Source organism: Petaurus breviceps, unplaced genomic scaffold (genome assembly GCF_028583685.1).
Source record: "Petaurus breviceps papuanus isolate PSGF00001 unplaced genomic scaffold, PetGlider_PUasm1.0 91133, whole genome shotgun sequence".
Lineage (NCBI taxonomy): Eukaryota > Metazoa > Chordata > Mammalia > Diprotodontia > Petauridae > Petaurus > Petaurus breviceps.
The window spans coordinates 18,986,162-19,000,034 of record NW_027187419.1 but is presented as its reverse complement, the minus strand read 5'-3'; the positions used below and the strand labels follow the sequence as shown (position 1 = coordinate 19,000,034).

At 34.4% G+C, this 13,873-nt stretch overlaps 1 protein-coding gene across 1 annotated transcript in view; it reads left to right on the top strand.

Moving 5' to 3' along the window:
* The window catches only part of DYNC2H1 (dynein cytoplasmic 2 heavy chain 1), a 429,393-nt gene that overhangs the window by 80,786 nt on the left and 334,734 nt on the right, over positions 1 to 13,873 (top strand). The window contains exons 28-32 of the mRNA XM_069080147.1: positions 28 to 145; positions 625 to 737; positions 3,689 to 3,808; positions 7,501 to 7,651; positions 12,157 to 12,362. Coding sequence (XP_068936248.1) covers positions 28 to 145; positions 625 to 737; positions 3,689 to 3,808; positions 7,501 to 7,651; positions 12,157 to 12,362 — 708 coding nt within the window. The remainder of the gene's footprint in view (positions 1 to 27; positions 146 to 624; positions 738 to 3,688; positions 3,809 to 7,500; positions 7,652 to 12,156; positions 12,363 to 13,873) is intronic.

Below are 13,873 nucleotides of genomic sequence, written 5' to 3'. Positions count from 1 at the left end.
GTCCATTTACTCGTTTATTTTTATTAGGAAAAACGTTCAGCATTTCCAAGATTTTATTTTATTGGAGATGATGACTTGTTAGAAATATTGGGCCAGTCTACTAACCCTGCTGTTATTCAGTCTCACCTAAAGAAGCTATTTGCTGGTAGGATAAAGTGGGGAGTGTTGCATGCTTCAAATTAATACTCTTAAGTCAATTTAATTGTTTAATTGTATATATAGAAAAATAGGGGATATGTTTTAATAAAGAAAGATTAATGATGGGGGATACAGATACACATGTTTAAAAGTTGAAATAGTTTTTTTTTAAATCTCAAAAATAAACTAAGTAGCAGCAGCATTTTTGTAATGAGTTTTAAACTGTAAAGAACAGGGGAATTATTTGTATAATTGAATTTATTACATCTAAGGAAATATTTATAGATTGATAAATACTTTTTGCTTGGTTGACAGACCAGCATGTAATAGAATGCTTCCTCAGTATTGTGTTCTTGATGATGATATCCCTTAGAATTGAATTTTTTTGCTTATTAGAACTTTATTTTTGTCTATATGATATTGTATAACAGTAGTTGACAAGGATGTCTTCAATATCATTTTAAGTTTATTGTTTTCATCTTTTAGGTATTAACAGTGTGTGTTTTGATGAGGACTGTAAGTATATAACTGCAATGAAATCTTTAGAGGGAGAAGTGGTACCTTTTAAAAAAAGAATTCTTCTCTCAAATGATGTTGAGGTAAGGAAAATTTATAAGTATGTAATAAAAAATTTACATTTAAATAAGTTTCCCCACATTTAATAAAGTATAGATTTGGCAGTTATGTATTTTATCAATTTGGACAGTCTAGACATATAATCTATATGTGTTTCCTATGTTACTTTTAAGTTAAAGATATTTTGACTTTTATAAGGAAAAATAATTGTAGATATGAGAAAGTGAATGTATATTTTGGTATTTATCCCCTCTTTGCGATATCTTGAGAATTAGTCCCTGAATGGCTTTAAATTGACTTATTTCTAGCATGGATTTATTTTTTAAATGCTGTTTTAGGTCTAGCCTTTGTTTCTGACTTCATCTTCTTAAGTGTCATTTCTATTTCTTCATATTTCCATAAAATTTTTTGAAGATGTTTTTTTATCTGTAATAATATATCATAATATCTTAATAATATCTTAATAAAAACCTAAAAAGGAGCAAATGGGTTTTTGTAGGTGATTGTCACCTGGCTCAGCCCCACCTTCCAGAGTCCTATTTTTCTCTCCATTACAAAAGCTCTTCCTTTCATGCCTCTTTTATGTGAGAAAATTTTCCTCGTTCTACTTTTCTCTTCCCTCTTCTCCCACTGCATCTTTGTTTTCCTCATACCTTCATTTTTTAGATCTTCTCAATATAATCAACTCACACCCATGCCATTTTTCTTTGTAGACTCCTAACTGCCTTAGTAAAGATGAGTAGCATGTATCATTTTCCCATATAGGAATGTAAACATTTTAGCTTTATTGAATTCCTTATGATTACTCTTTCATGTATACTTTTTAATACTTTTCTTGAGTCTTGTGTTTGAATGTCAGATTTTCTATTTGTCTCTGTTTTTTTTAATCAGGAATGCTTGAAAGTAATCAATTTCATTAAATATTTACCTTTCTCCCTGAAGGATTATGTTCAGTTTTGCTGGGTAGTGTATTTTTGGTTGTAATTCTAGATATTTTGCTTTCTGAAACATCATATTCCAAGCCCTCTACTCCTTTCATATGAAAACTGCTAAATCTTGTGTTGTCCTATCTGTGTCTCCACAATATTTGAATTGTTTCTGGCTGCTTGAAGTATTGACTGGGAGCTCTAGAATTTGGTTATAATATTTGTGGGAGTTTTCTTTTTAGGACCTCTTTCAGGAAGTGATTGGTGGATTATTATAATTTCTGTTTTACCCTCTGGATGCAAGATGTTGGAGTAATTTTTGAAATATGATATGTCAGCCTTTTTTTGATCATGTCTTTCAGATAGTCCAGTAAATCTTAAATTATCTTTCCTAGATTTATTTTCCAGATCAGTGTTTTTGTAGTGAGATATTTCACATTTTCTCCTATTTTTTCATTCCTTTGACTTTATTTTATTGTTTCTTGATGTCTCATGGAGTCATTAGCTTCTAGTTGCCTACTTCTAATTTTTTAAGGAATTATTTTCTTCTGTGAATTTTCATACCTTTTTTCCTTTTGACCATTTCTTTTTTTTAAGGTTCTTTTCTTAAGTGGGTTTTTGTATCTCCTTTTCCATTTGGCCTATTCTGCTTTTTAAGGGATTCTTTTCTTCAGTGAGTTTTAAGTGCTTCTTTTACCATTAGACCAATTCTGTTTATTAAAATATCATTTTCTTCAGTACTTTTTGAACCTTTTTCCTCCAAGACATTAATGCTCTTTTCATAATTTTCTTCCATGACTCTCATTCTTTACCCAATTTTTCCTCTACCACTCTTTTCTTTGTATTTAACTCTTCCAGGAATTCTTGTTAAGCTTGTTTTTCATTAGCATTTTCCTTCAAAGACTTGTTGCTGTTTTCACATTTTTTTCTTCTTCTGAGTTTATATTTTGATCTTCCTTGCCACCGTTGCAGCTTTTTATGGTCAAGTTTTTTTTTTTTTTTGCTCATTTTTTCAACCTGTTTCTTGACTGTCCCAAGTTTCAGGCTTTTTTCTGTTGCTGTTTTCACAGCTAGTCCTAGGGGTCCACAAATTTTTGTTGCTTCCCAAGTTGTATCATCTGGGGAGAGGTATGATTATTGCTCTCCCAGTCTGAGCTCTGGTCTTTACCCAGGAAGGGCCCCTTCTTCCCTCCAACCATAAGGGCCAGTGTTCCTCTCTGCCTTGGAACTGTAACCAGAGACCTTGTTCCATTGTGACTGAGCAGACGTGCTCCTCTCAGCCCTGGTACAGTGACCAGAATTGTGCCAGTCAGCACCAGCTGTACCCAGTGCCAGCAAAGGGTCTCCTTTTTCTGACCAATTGTATGACCCCTGTACTGTCTCTGGGCTGAGAGTGCTGAAGTGCTGCTGCTGCTGCTAGCACTGTTGCACTTACTTTCAAGGCCCTCTGCTGGTGCTAGCTCCATGCTTCAGTACTGGCCCTACCCTGGTGCCATAGACCTTTCTTGCCAACCTCAAAAGTTTTCTGAGGCTGGAAAAATGTCTCACTTTTGTCAGTTTTGTGCTCCAAAATTTGATTTGAGGAGTAAAAAGTTGTTTGGAAGAGAATGTTGGGAAAGCTCAGCTGGGTTGTTGCCTGTATTCTATCATCTTAGCTCTACCCTAGAATGCTAGTCAGCATAGGGTCTGTGAAACCTGTGTTCAAGTCCTGTCTCTGACATATATTAGTTGTACCCATGCCCACACCGATAGGCCAGTCACTTATCCTCTGAATGCCTCCAGAACTAGACAGTAAGTTAGGAGTTTCTAATCTGCATCTGTGTAATTTCCACTTTAGGAGTTCCCTAAGCCAGGGCTAAATATAAGTAAAAATACCAATAAAAATCACAAGTGCAATAATATGTATGTTATGGTACATGTTTTTAAGGGTTAGAAGAGTTGTTACCAAATGAAATCAAATGGCAAAATAAAATCACATTCTTTTAAAAAGTACTTAATAAATGAATTGTATTTTTATTGTGAATTTTGTTTTCTGATTTTCTAATGAGATTTGGTTGAATGGTTTGGCCATGGAAATGAAGGATACCCTGAAGGAGCTGTTGATTGAATGTGTTACTACTGGGCGGAGTTCTCAAGGAGCCATTGACCCATCGCTCTTCCCTTCCCAGGTAAGGTTAATTCTAAAGTAGTATGTGGTGCCATTGTGACGGTTGAGATTGGGAAGTTATAGTCATGTGCAAGTCACTAACTTGCTGCATAACCTTAACCTTAATAGGGCAGAGTACCCTTTTCTCTGAGAGTAGTAGTACTAGATAATTTATAAGATTTCTTCCCATCTTAAAATTCTACAATACTAAGTTACTAGACCCCTCTGGATGTTAATTTCACAATCTGTAAAGAATAAAAGTTATAGCACATGATTTCTAATTTCTCCTTCAAATTTAAAATTTCATGGTTATCAATTATAGAATCTAGTCAGCAGTTCTTGAATTTCACTTAAAAGTGTACTTCAAATATTGTTGCCTCACCCCATGTAATTTTGTAATAATGTTAGTAATTCTCTATTAGCAAACTCCCCCTCATGTTGGAAAACCATATTGCAAATTCCACTGGCCAGTTTCCTGAGCCTGGTTGTGCCAAGTTTGAACATTCATGAATAACTTCAGTTGATTACTAGACTCAAAGTTTAAAAAAAATAACAAAGCTATCAATTAGAAGCATCCAAATTCTTTGGTTTGCCAGGGCAGGTTCTTAACTTTTCTCAGTCTCAGTTTCTTCATTGTCAAATGGAGATAACGCCTTATTTCACAGGGTTGTTGTAAAGATCAAATGAGACAGTATTTTTAAAGTGCTGTGAAAATATTGGCAATTTATTGAATTTGCCAGTGGAAAAACCTGGGGCTATTCTCCATCATGGGACTTTCACCTCAGTTTTGCTGTCATTGACAGCTGCTGCTCCTTTCTTTTGAAAGCTGCTATAGACCTAAAAAAATGAAGATCCCTCTCGCAGAAATGCATTTTACAGGCTGTCGCTCTTCAGAGACCTCAAGTTACTACATTAGAGTTGTGAAAAATCACAGTTATTTTTAAGCCCCTACAGTAGTTCACTGATAAAGGCAACATCTCAGTCTTAGTGAGACATTAATAGCATTGAAGGTAAGATGACTCAGCTGCTTCTGCAACAGGAAGAAAATGAGAAAAATAGAAAAACATTTAAACAGAATTCATGGGCCCTTGGCCCTCCATCACTGGGGATAGGCCAAAATCTGGAAGATCAAAGTCACTATTGATTTCTGTAATTCCAACTTTTTAAGGTGTTGTTTAGGGAATAACTTTCTTGGTTTTTCTCTTATACCTCTCCTTTTCTATTTCTGTTGTTTCTTTTTTCTTCTTACTGGGCTCTAAAAATAGATATTTCCTAAAGCTCTCTCTCTTGCTGCTTCTGTGATTTCAACAATAATCTCTTACTTGTCCTTTTATGAGCCCTAAGCCTGCATTTTCAACATACCTCTTTCTGGATGTTCTGTTGGCAATTCAAGCTTCACAACTTCAAAACTAATCTTTCCCTTCTCCCTTCTTCCTGATTTGCTTATGTTTGTTAATACCCTTATTTATCTTAAGTCAGAACTTTTGGAGTAATCTTTCCTGACTTTTTTCTTCCTTATCCCTTACATTGAATCCATTACTAAGTTCTGTTGATGCTACGTCTACAGTGTATCTGTCATCTTTCCCCTACTTTCCATTTCTGCTGCTGCCACTGTAGTTCAGCCTCTGATAACCTTGCAACTGAACTTTGCATTGACTTTCTGACTATTTTTTTTACCTTTATTCTCATTCCCCTTTAAGCCTTTTGATATTATATTATCCTTAAGAGGTCAACTTGGATAATATTGTTCTCTGCTTATACTTTTTTTCATTAGTTCTCCATATGATAGAATGAAGTCCCAACTCTGTGTGGAATACAAAAATTTGTTCCATCTTGTTTTTTATCTCTAGCTTTCTTTCCTATTACTTCATTTTGTATAGCTTATATGGGAGGCAGCATAACATAGTGGATAGAGAGCTGACTCTTGAATCAGGAAGAGCCTGAGTTCAGGTTTCACCTCTGATATATGCTGGCTGTGTGACCTGGTCATTAATTTTTAATACATTAAAATTAATTTTTTTATTAATGTATTAAAATTAAATTGTAATACATTACAGATCAGGTCTTTTATCTATATTGGTTGAGAGTTTGTTCTATTGGAGTTCCCTTTAATAATGAAGGCCTGGTCCAAAAATCCCTACTAAAAAGTTACACATATTACCTAGCCTTGCTATCACTACTATTTTCCTGAACTTTCAGTTTTCTTACCTTTGTATCTTTGTTAATTATGTTTCCTCTGTAATTTACTTTCCTTTACTTCTGCCTGTTGAAATTATTCCCATAGTGTAATGCCCAGCTAAAATGACTTCTCGTCCATGAATTCTTCCCTGATCCCCACCAGCCATAGGTAACTTCTATTTTCCCTCCATCCCCTTAACAATTTGTATCACTCTTAAGGTACTTATCTTTCCATACATTATATCATAATGACATGTTCCTGTATCTTACCTCCTTTACTGTATTGTAAGCTTCTGTAGATCACAGACTATCTCGTTTATCTTCTTGATCCCTTAAATGCTTAGCACAGTGAATTAGGGCACTCAGTAAATCATGAATTAAAAGCCATAATTTCTTATTTTTTGTGAAGTAGAAAATTAAGGAAATTGGACATTATATTATGCAATGTAAATCTGTTACCTAGTAACTGACATGACAGCGGAAGCTAATTTAACTCAGTAAACATTGAGAATCTACTATGTATATGGCGCTGTGCTAGGACAGAATGGCATGATCGTACCTGAGGTTAACTCTGGGGGCTAGAAGTTTGTTCTTTTTTTCACTGCTTTTTTTGGTTGGTAGGATGGAGTGGAAGCATTAATTTTATCTTAGCCTAATATGATGCTAACAGATAATTTTAATTTACCCATGTAATCATTATCCTTTCATTCTTTCATCAGTTTTTGGGGAGAAGACCAAAATAATGAAATGAAGAAGAACATCTTTAAAAAAATTATTTTAATCTTTATTAGGATTTTAGAACACCTGGCACCAGTATTCTCTCCCATCATTTTGGATAATAAAACTTTACCTAACTATAGGAGAATATTATTATTTACTAGCTAAAGGTTCTGTCTTTGTGGATTAATCACTTACCCTTCAATATTTCAGTACATAGTAATTGCTAAAATATTTTTTGTTGAATTCAGTTGAATTGGATCAAATGAACTGATTAGAGATTAAATTTTATTATCACATCTACTTGTAACTTGACTGTCATAATAGTTAATACTAATTAGCCATGTAGACATTGTAACCTACATGTATTAAATTAAGTTTAACATTTTGTGTGAATTTAGTTATATCTTAAGAAAATCTCCCCCAAACTTTCCTCCTTTTTACAAATATGACATTTTAGTTTTGTTTAAATGCAGTGAAGGCAGCTAGGGAGCACGGTGGATAGAGTTCTTAACAAGTGTTAGGAAGGCCTGACTAGCTGTAAAGCTAGTCGTCACTTAACCTCTTGATGCCTCATTTTCCTCTTGTGTAAAATGAGGATAATAGCACCTTTCTCCAAGGGCTGTTGTCAAGATAAAGCGAAAAAATAATTGTAAAGTGCTTTGAAAATCTTATAAGTGCTATGTAAATGTTAGTGATGATGGTGATTATTTGTGAAAATATGGCTTTCATATTCTTAATTTTTCATATCACTTGCCAGTGAATTATAGGACCAGATTTTAGCTCATGTTTACTGTTTGTTTTGTCTTTATTTAATAGATTCTGTGCTTGGCAGAGCAGATTCAGTTTACTGAAGATGTAGAAAATGCCATACAAGATCATAGTCTTCATCAGATCGAGTTAGAACTTATGGCTAAGCTAGAGCATTATACCAACATAGATACCAGCTCTGAAGATCCTTCAAATACAGGTATTTTTGGTGTTTCATGATGAACGTATATCCATGAAATTTAAGAATACATTTATTATGTTAAAATGTCTTTAAAACAAAGGCATATAATTGTCCTTCTTTGATGTGAAGGAAAGTATATATCTAAACACAAGAGGTAACATTAGTTGTAATGGGAAAACAGTGGGCACATTCCTGATAAGTACAGAGAAAAAGCAAGGTGGCCTTCCTCCCCACTTCTATTTAATTTAATATTAGAGAGGGACATAAATTCCCAAATATTTCATTGACACTTTAGTACCGTAGATTCATGATCTTTTCAATGTGGGTACTTACTTTATCAGCACAGATTACAGCCTATCCATATGTCTTCATTCTCATGCATTTCTTGTCCATGTTTTTTGATAGACCCTCAGAGCATGCATCTAATATATTAGAAATGTTTCTCTAGTTCTGTTTGTATTTTGTGGATCCTAGGAGAGCATGACTGACTGTCATTCTTCATTCTCATCACATGACCTGTCTAACTCCTTTTTCAATTATGTTTCCTTAGTGATGTCCTAACTGTGGCCTGAAGCCCAAATCTGGCCTGCTATCTCTCTTTGTATGACCTGAGAGAAGAATGGTTTTTACATTTTTAAATACAATGAAATATTCACAAATGTAAAAACCATTTTTAGTTTATGGGTCATACAAAAATAGATTTGGGGAAAGATGAGGTGGATTTGGTCCATGGATTACAGTTTGCTGACGCTTGGCATAGATCATCATTGGAGATAAGCTTCATCATGCTGATACACATTATTCATCTCTCTATTGTTCTTTTGGTCATTTGCTACTTCAGTTTCTTGGAGATTAGGGTGTTTCAATATTTATAATCACATAACATTTCCAGAGGACACTTATATAAAATATTGGTTTTTGTGCCCTGGGACAAACTTGGAATCATTAAAAAGAATGCTTAGTTTTCCAAATGTAATCTAGCCTATGTTATTCTTCCTCTCCAGCTCTGGGCTCAGCTCAATGTACATCCATATGTCTAATTTCAAATATATGCACTAATGTGCTAACTCAGTGGAACAACTGCCTAATGATATACATATACACATATTTATATTGCATATGTATATATAAACACACATATACATATACATAGGGCATATTCATCTCTAGTTTTTTCCTATGTGGATTATTTGTCCTATATGGATTATAGCAAATATGTTTATATATATGTATGTGTGTGTGTGTGTGTGTGTAATGATACTTTATAATTTGGCTTCATAGAGAATAATTGGCCAAAGCCTACCCAGTGACTTCTTATAATGTTCATTGAGAATACCTTTGCTAATAAGTAGGTAGAATATTTTCATAAAGATTTTGTGAAGATGAAAAAGTAGTCATATGGTAGGTAGTTATGAATGGTCTCTTAATTAAACTTTGTTTTTTGTTGTTACTGTTGTCCATAATTTGTTCCATTCTTTTGTCATCTTTTGCTTCCTGAATATCTCTGAAGTGCTTTCTTAGTGCTTTCAAGATTGTTCCAGTTTGTGTTTTCTTAGTGTGGACATGCCATTATCTCATTGCTTTTCCTTGTTTTTCTCAATACCGTTTGGCTTCTTTTTCCAGTTGGGTGAGGACTGAAGTATTAGGGTCTAGATATTGTGGTGCCTTTACTGCTCTTGATGAAAACAGACTGCTTTGCAAACCCTGACATATATCTATGGTAATATAACCCATTTATTTCTCACAGCCAACTTTCCATAGACCCATTTCTCACTTTTAGCTTCCATGCCTTTTTTCCTCTGTTTATTTTGCTGCTTATAATCTTCTACTTTTATCCTCCAATGTATTTTGCAAATGAATTTTTATTCTAATAGCATTTCCCTTGACTGAAATCTGTGTCTGGCATGTAGACTGACTAGTCTTCTAACTTTTTCTTATAGACTTTGTGTGAGGCTATTGGAGAAGCTGGTGCTAACAGCTAGGAAATTATGAACTTATTATCCTCATGGGCAAGAGCAGTAGTGATCCCTCATCACCTGCTTTTGACCTATTTGAAAATGTAGATAAATATGGGTGGAACTCAATTGAAAATGGTATTAGAACAGTGGAAATCAGCAGTTTTCACAGGAAGTGTTGGGAGATGCAATTTACTGTAGTCTCTCAGTGGTTGGAACAAAATTTAACAAACAAGATGAATTTAGAGCTTTGGAAAGTGTGAAAGCTTCTAGTGAACGCTGTTTTCTAATAACAGAGAGGTAACTGAAATGCTTTTAAAAATTCAGTTTTATTTTATTTTCAGTTCTGAATTCTGTTTCTCCCACCTCCTCCCCATTGAGAAGGCAAGAAAAAACAAAACCTGTTTGAATGATATATAGTCAAGCAAAGCAAATTCCCCCATTACCCATGTCTAAAAGGGAAAATAAAAGCTTTAATTGGTACTTTGATGGCTGTCCATCAGCTCTTTCTCTAGATGGCATGTTTCATCATGAGTCCTTTCGAATTATAGCTGATAGTTGTGATGATTAGGATTCCGAAGTCTTTCAGAGTTGTTTATCTTTACAGTATTGTTGTTATTGTATAAAAATTGTTCTCCAGGTTCTATTCACTTCACTCTGTATCAGTTCATACAGATCTTTTGAGGTTTTTCTGAAACCATCTCCTTCATCATTTCTTATAGTTCAATAGCATTCCATCACCTAACTTCAAGTATTACCTAATTGATGGGCATGCCTTCAGTTTTAAATTCTTTTCCACCATGAAAAGGCCTGCTATAAATATTTTTATACATATAGGTTGTTTTCCTCTTTCTTTGATCTCTCTGGATGGCATTTAAACCTAGAAGCAGTATAACTATGTCAAGGGGCATGTATAGTTTGATAGCTTTTTGGATATAGTTCCAAATTCCATTTTAGAATGATTTGACCATTTTATAGCTCTGTCAATAGTACATTAATGCATCTGTTTTCTCACAGTCCTGTCAGCATTTTTTATTTTATTTTTTGGTCAAATTACCAATCTGATGGGTATATGATGGTACCCCAGAGTTGATTTTATTTGTATTTCTCTAATTATTAGCATTTTAAAGCATATTTTCATATGGCTATCATAGCTTAGATTTTTTTTCTTCTGAAAGTTATTTGCTCATATCCTTTGCTATTTATTAACTGGGGAATGCTTTTTATTATAAATTTGACTTTATGTTATCAATATTATCCATTTAACCTCCTGTGAATCTTTTTGTATTTTGTTTGGTCATGAATGCTTTTACTACCAATGAATCTGAGAGGTAATTTCTTCTATTCTACTTTAATTTATTTATTATATAACCCCCTATGCCACAGATATTTAGAAAATGCACCAGACTCAATTCTGATCAGGAAAACTAAGAAAAAGTCAGTCATTTTTACAGTCCAGGATGGGATGCAGTCTTGTATAGATAGGCTATACATGTACAATCATATTAAACATAATTTCACATTAGTCATTTTGTGAAAGAAGAATCAGAACAAAAGGGAAAAGAATCACAAGAAAGAAAAATCAAAACAAAAAAAGAGATAATGGTATTTTTCAATCTGCATTCAGACTCCATAGTTTTTTCTTTGGATGTGGATAGCATTTTCTATCATGAGTCTTTTGGAATTGTTTTAGATCATTGCATTATTGAGAAGAGCTAAGTCTATCAGAGTTGGTCATTGCACAATGTAGACACCATTTTTTGCAGGAGACTTTCTTTATCTTCACAGCTGCTAGTACTCTCACTCTCAAATTCACTTGTTTTGTATATACTGTATTTATTCACTTTATATTTATATTGTATATATTTTTATATGTTGTCTCTCATTACAACTCATTACAAGTAGGAATTATTTTTTTCTTTGTACTTATATTACTAGAGCTAACCACAGTGCTTGGAATACAATAAGAGGTTAATTTTTTTTTGTTTAATTAATTGATCATAGATTTAGAGCTGAAAGCAATATGTAGTGTTATTTAGTCCAGTCTCCTTCCTTGAGGAAACTGATACCCTGAGAAGATGTGACTTGTGTAAGGTTATATGGATGGTGAAAGGATAGAACTAGCATTTGAACCCCTCATGAGATTTCATATCTACTATAATAGGTTCCCCCCCTGCCTTACTGAATAGATAATGATATTATATTTGCAGCTTTGATGCCAAAAACTTCTCTTAGTTCAGAAATCTCTTTTATTTATCTACTGACCAAACTTATCCTGCTTTCATAATAAGTAATTTCAGTAACTATTCAAATCTAGGATCCTTTAATTCTACAGACCTTCTCCCACTGAACCTTTGAGATTTCTTAATAGTTGTATATGTTTCTAGTGTAATTGCACTTAAAAATCAAAGGCAATGTAAACCTTGGCTGAAGCAATAATATGATTATTGCTGAGCAGTCATTTCTAAAATTTAGAATCTTTGAATTGAATTACTTTTAAGTTTTTAAAAGTTAAACAAAACCCATGAACTAATATTTTTCTTCCTGGAATGTTTTATATCTGTACAGAATCAGGGATTCTTGAACTCAAACTTAAAGCACTTATTCTGGACATTATCCATAATATTGATATAGTGAAGCAGTTAAATCAAGTTCAGATTCATACCCCAGAAGATTGGGTTTGGAAAAAGCAAGTCAGGTTCTATATGAAAAATGGACAAACGTGCTATGTTCAGATGGTGGATTCTGAACTCCAGTACACCTATGAGTATCAGGTAGGACTATTTTGAATCTTTAGAAATGTTTTTGTAGAAGTGGTTGTGCCATAGAGTGATGCAAAAGGAGTTAGAAAGACCTGGGTTCAAATGCCATCTCTGGCCCTTACTGTGTATAAAGGCAAGCAAAGTGTATTTTTTTTTTTTGCTCTTTTTCTGTGTGTGTTATTCAGTTTCCCAGCCTCAGTCTTACATGCCACTTTGCTGAGCCAATCAGACAAGTGGGCCCTAACCAATCAGATAGGTACATGTGGGCTCTAGCCAGTCAGATACATACATGTGGGTTCTAGCCCATCAGATGCTAAGTAGAACTGTATATTAAGAGAACCAGTGTTGAAAAAGCAGGCATGAAGAGAGCCAGCACTGAGAGAGTGGTACAGTGCTCAGAGAGAGAGAGAAGCAGCTTGAGTGGGCAGAGAGAGGAGACCTCTGAGAGCTGGGAGGAGACCTTTGAGAGTGGAGAGAAGACCTCTGGGAGCTGAGGGGAGACCTCTGAGGGTGGAGATGCCAAATATCGCCAATGTGATACTCACAGCAGCTGCTATGAATATGTAAGCATATTTCCAGGTTTGAATCACAAGATATAATAGACTTTCTTCTTTGAAGACAAAACCAAGATATTTATTCATATACCAGAAAGCCAAATCCATGGTAATTAAAGAAGTTGGTACATATTACCAGTTCAGGGACCACTGTCATCCCCAAGCCTTACCTCTATCAGGCCTTCTCACAAACAAGCTCCCTTAGGTAAAATGCCCCTCTCCCACCCAGCCTAGCTGCTCTGCTTCTCTCTGCTTCCTCTCCCAGTTCCACATCACTCTCCCACTTCCTGCTTCACCCATTCGCAAGCTTCTCTCACCACAGGTTCCATGTGACTCAGAGCAGCTCACATAGGCCTCACACAATGGCAAGAAAGATCTTCCCATTCCATTAACAATACACTGTGTGTAAGTCACTTCATGCTGATGTGCCTCAGAAAATTCCCTAGCACTTATCTACACAGGTGGTGGTAGAGAGAAGTCCCATTCTGGAGTTTGGTATACTGTTTGAAATTCCTTGCCCCTCCTTGTATTTGCATGAAAATGTCCACACTTGTTGGCATTTTCATCAAAACTTGATTACCATAAAGGAAAAGGCTTTATTTTTGTAATTCAATACCAATTTAAAAAGATATTTTAAATATTATACAATAGTTTAACCTTCATTTAAAAGATTTAAGAAAAAAATATTTTGAAAAATCTCTATACCAACAAAAGAGTTAAATAAAAGATAACAGTCTCTATCTCTTTACTTGCTCAGACTGGCCTTTGAGCTATTTGAGAATAGTAGAATTTGTCCCCCTCTTGTTTTGGGATTTTCCCTCAGTGTCTAGCATAGTGCATAGGGTTTATTTGTAGACTTTTTGATTCTAACTGATTGATTGATTGACTGAAATCTTATGCTCAGATGTAGTTGAAAGGAGTCTATATGTAAAGAACTTAATGTTTATTTCTTGAAACCATGCCAAGATA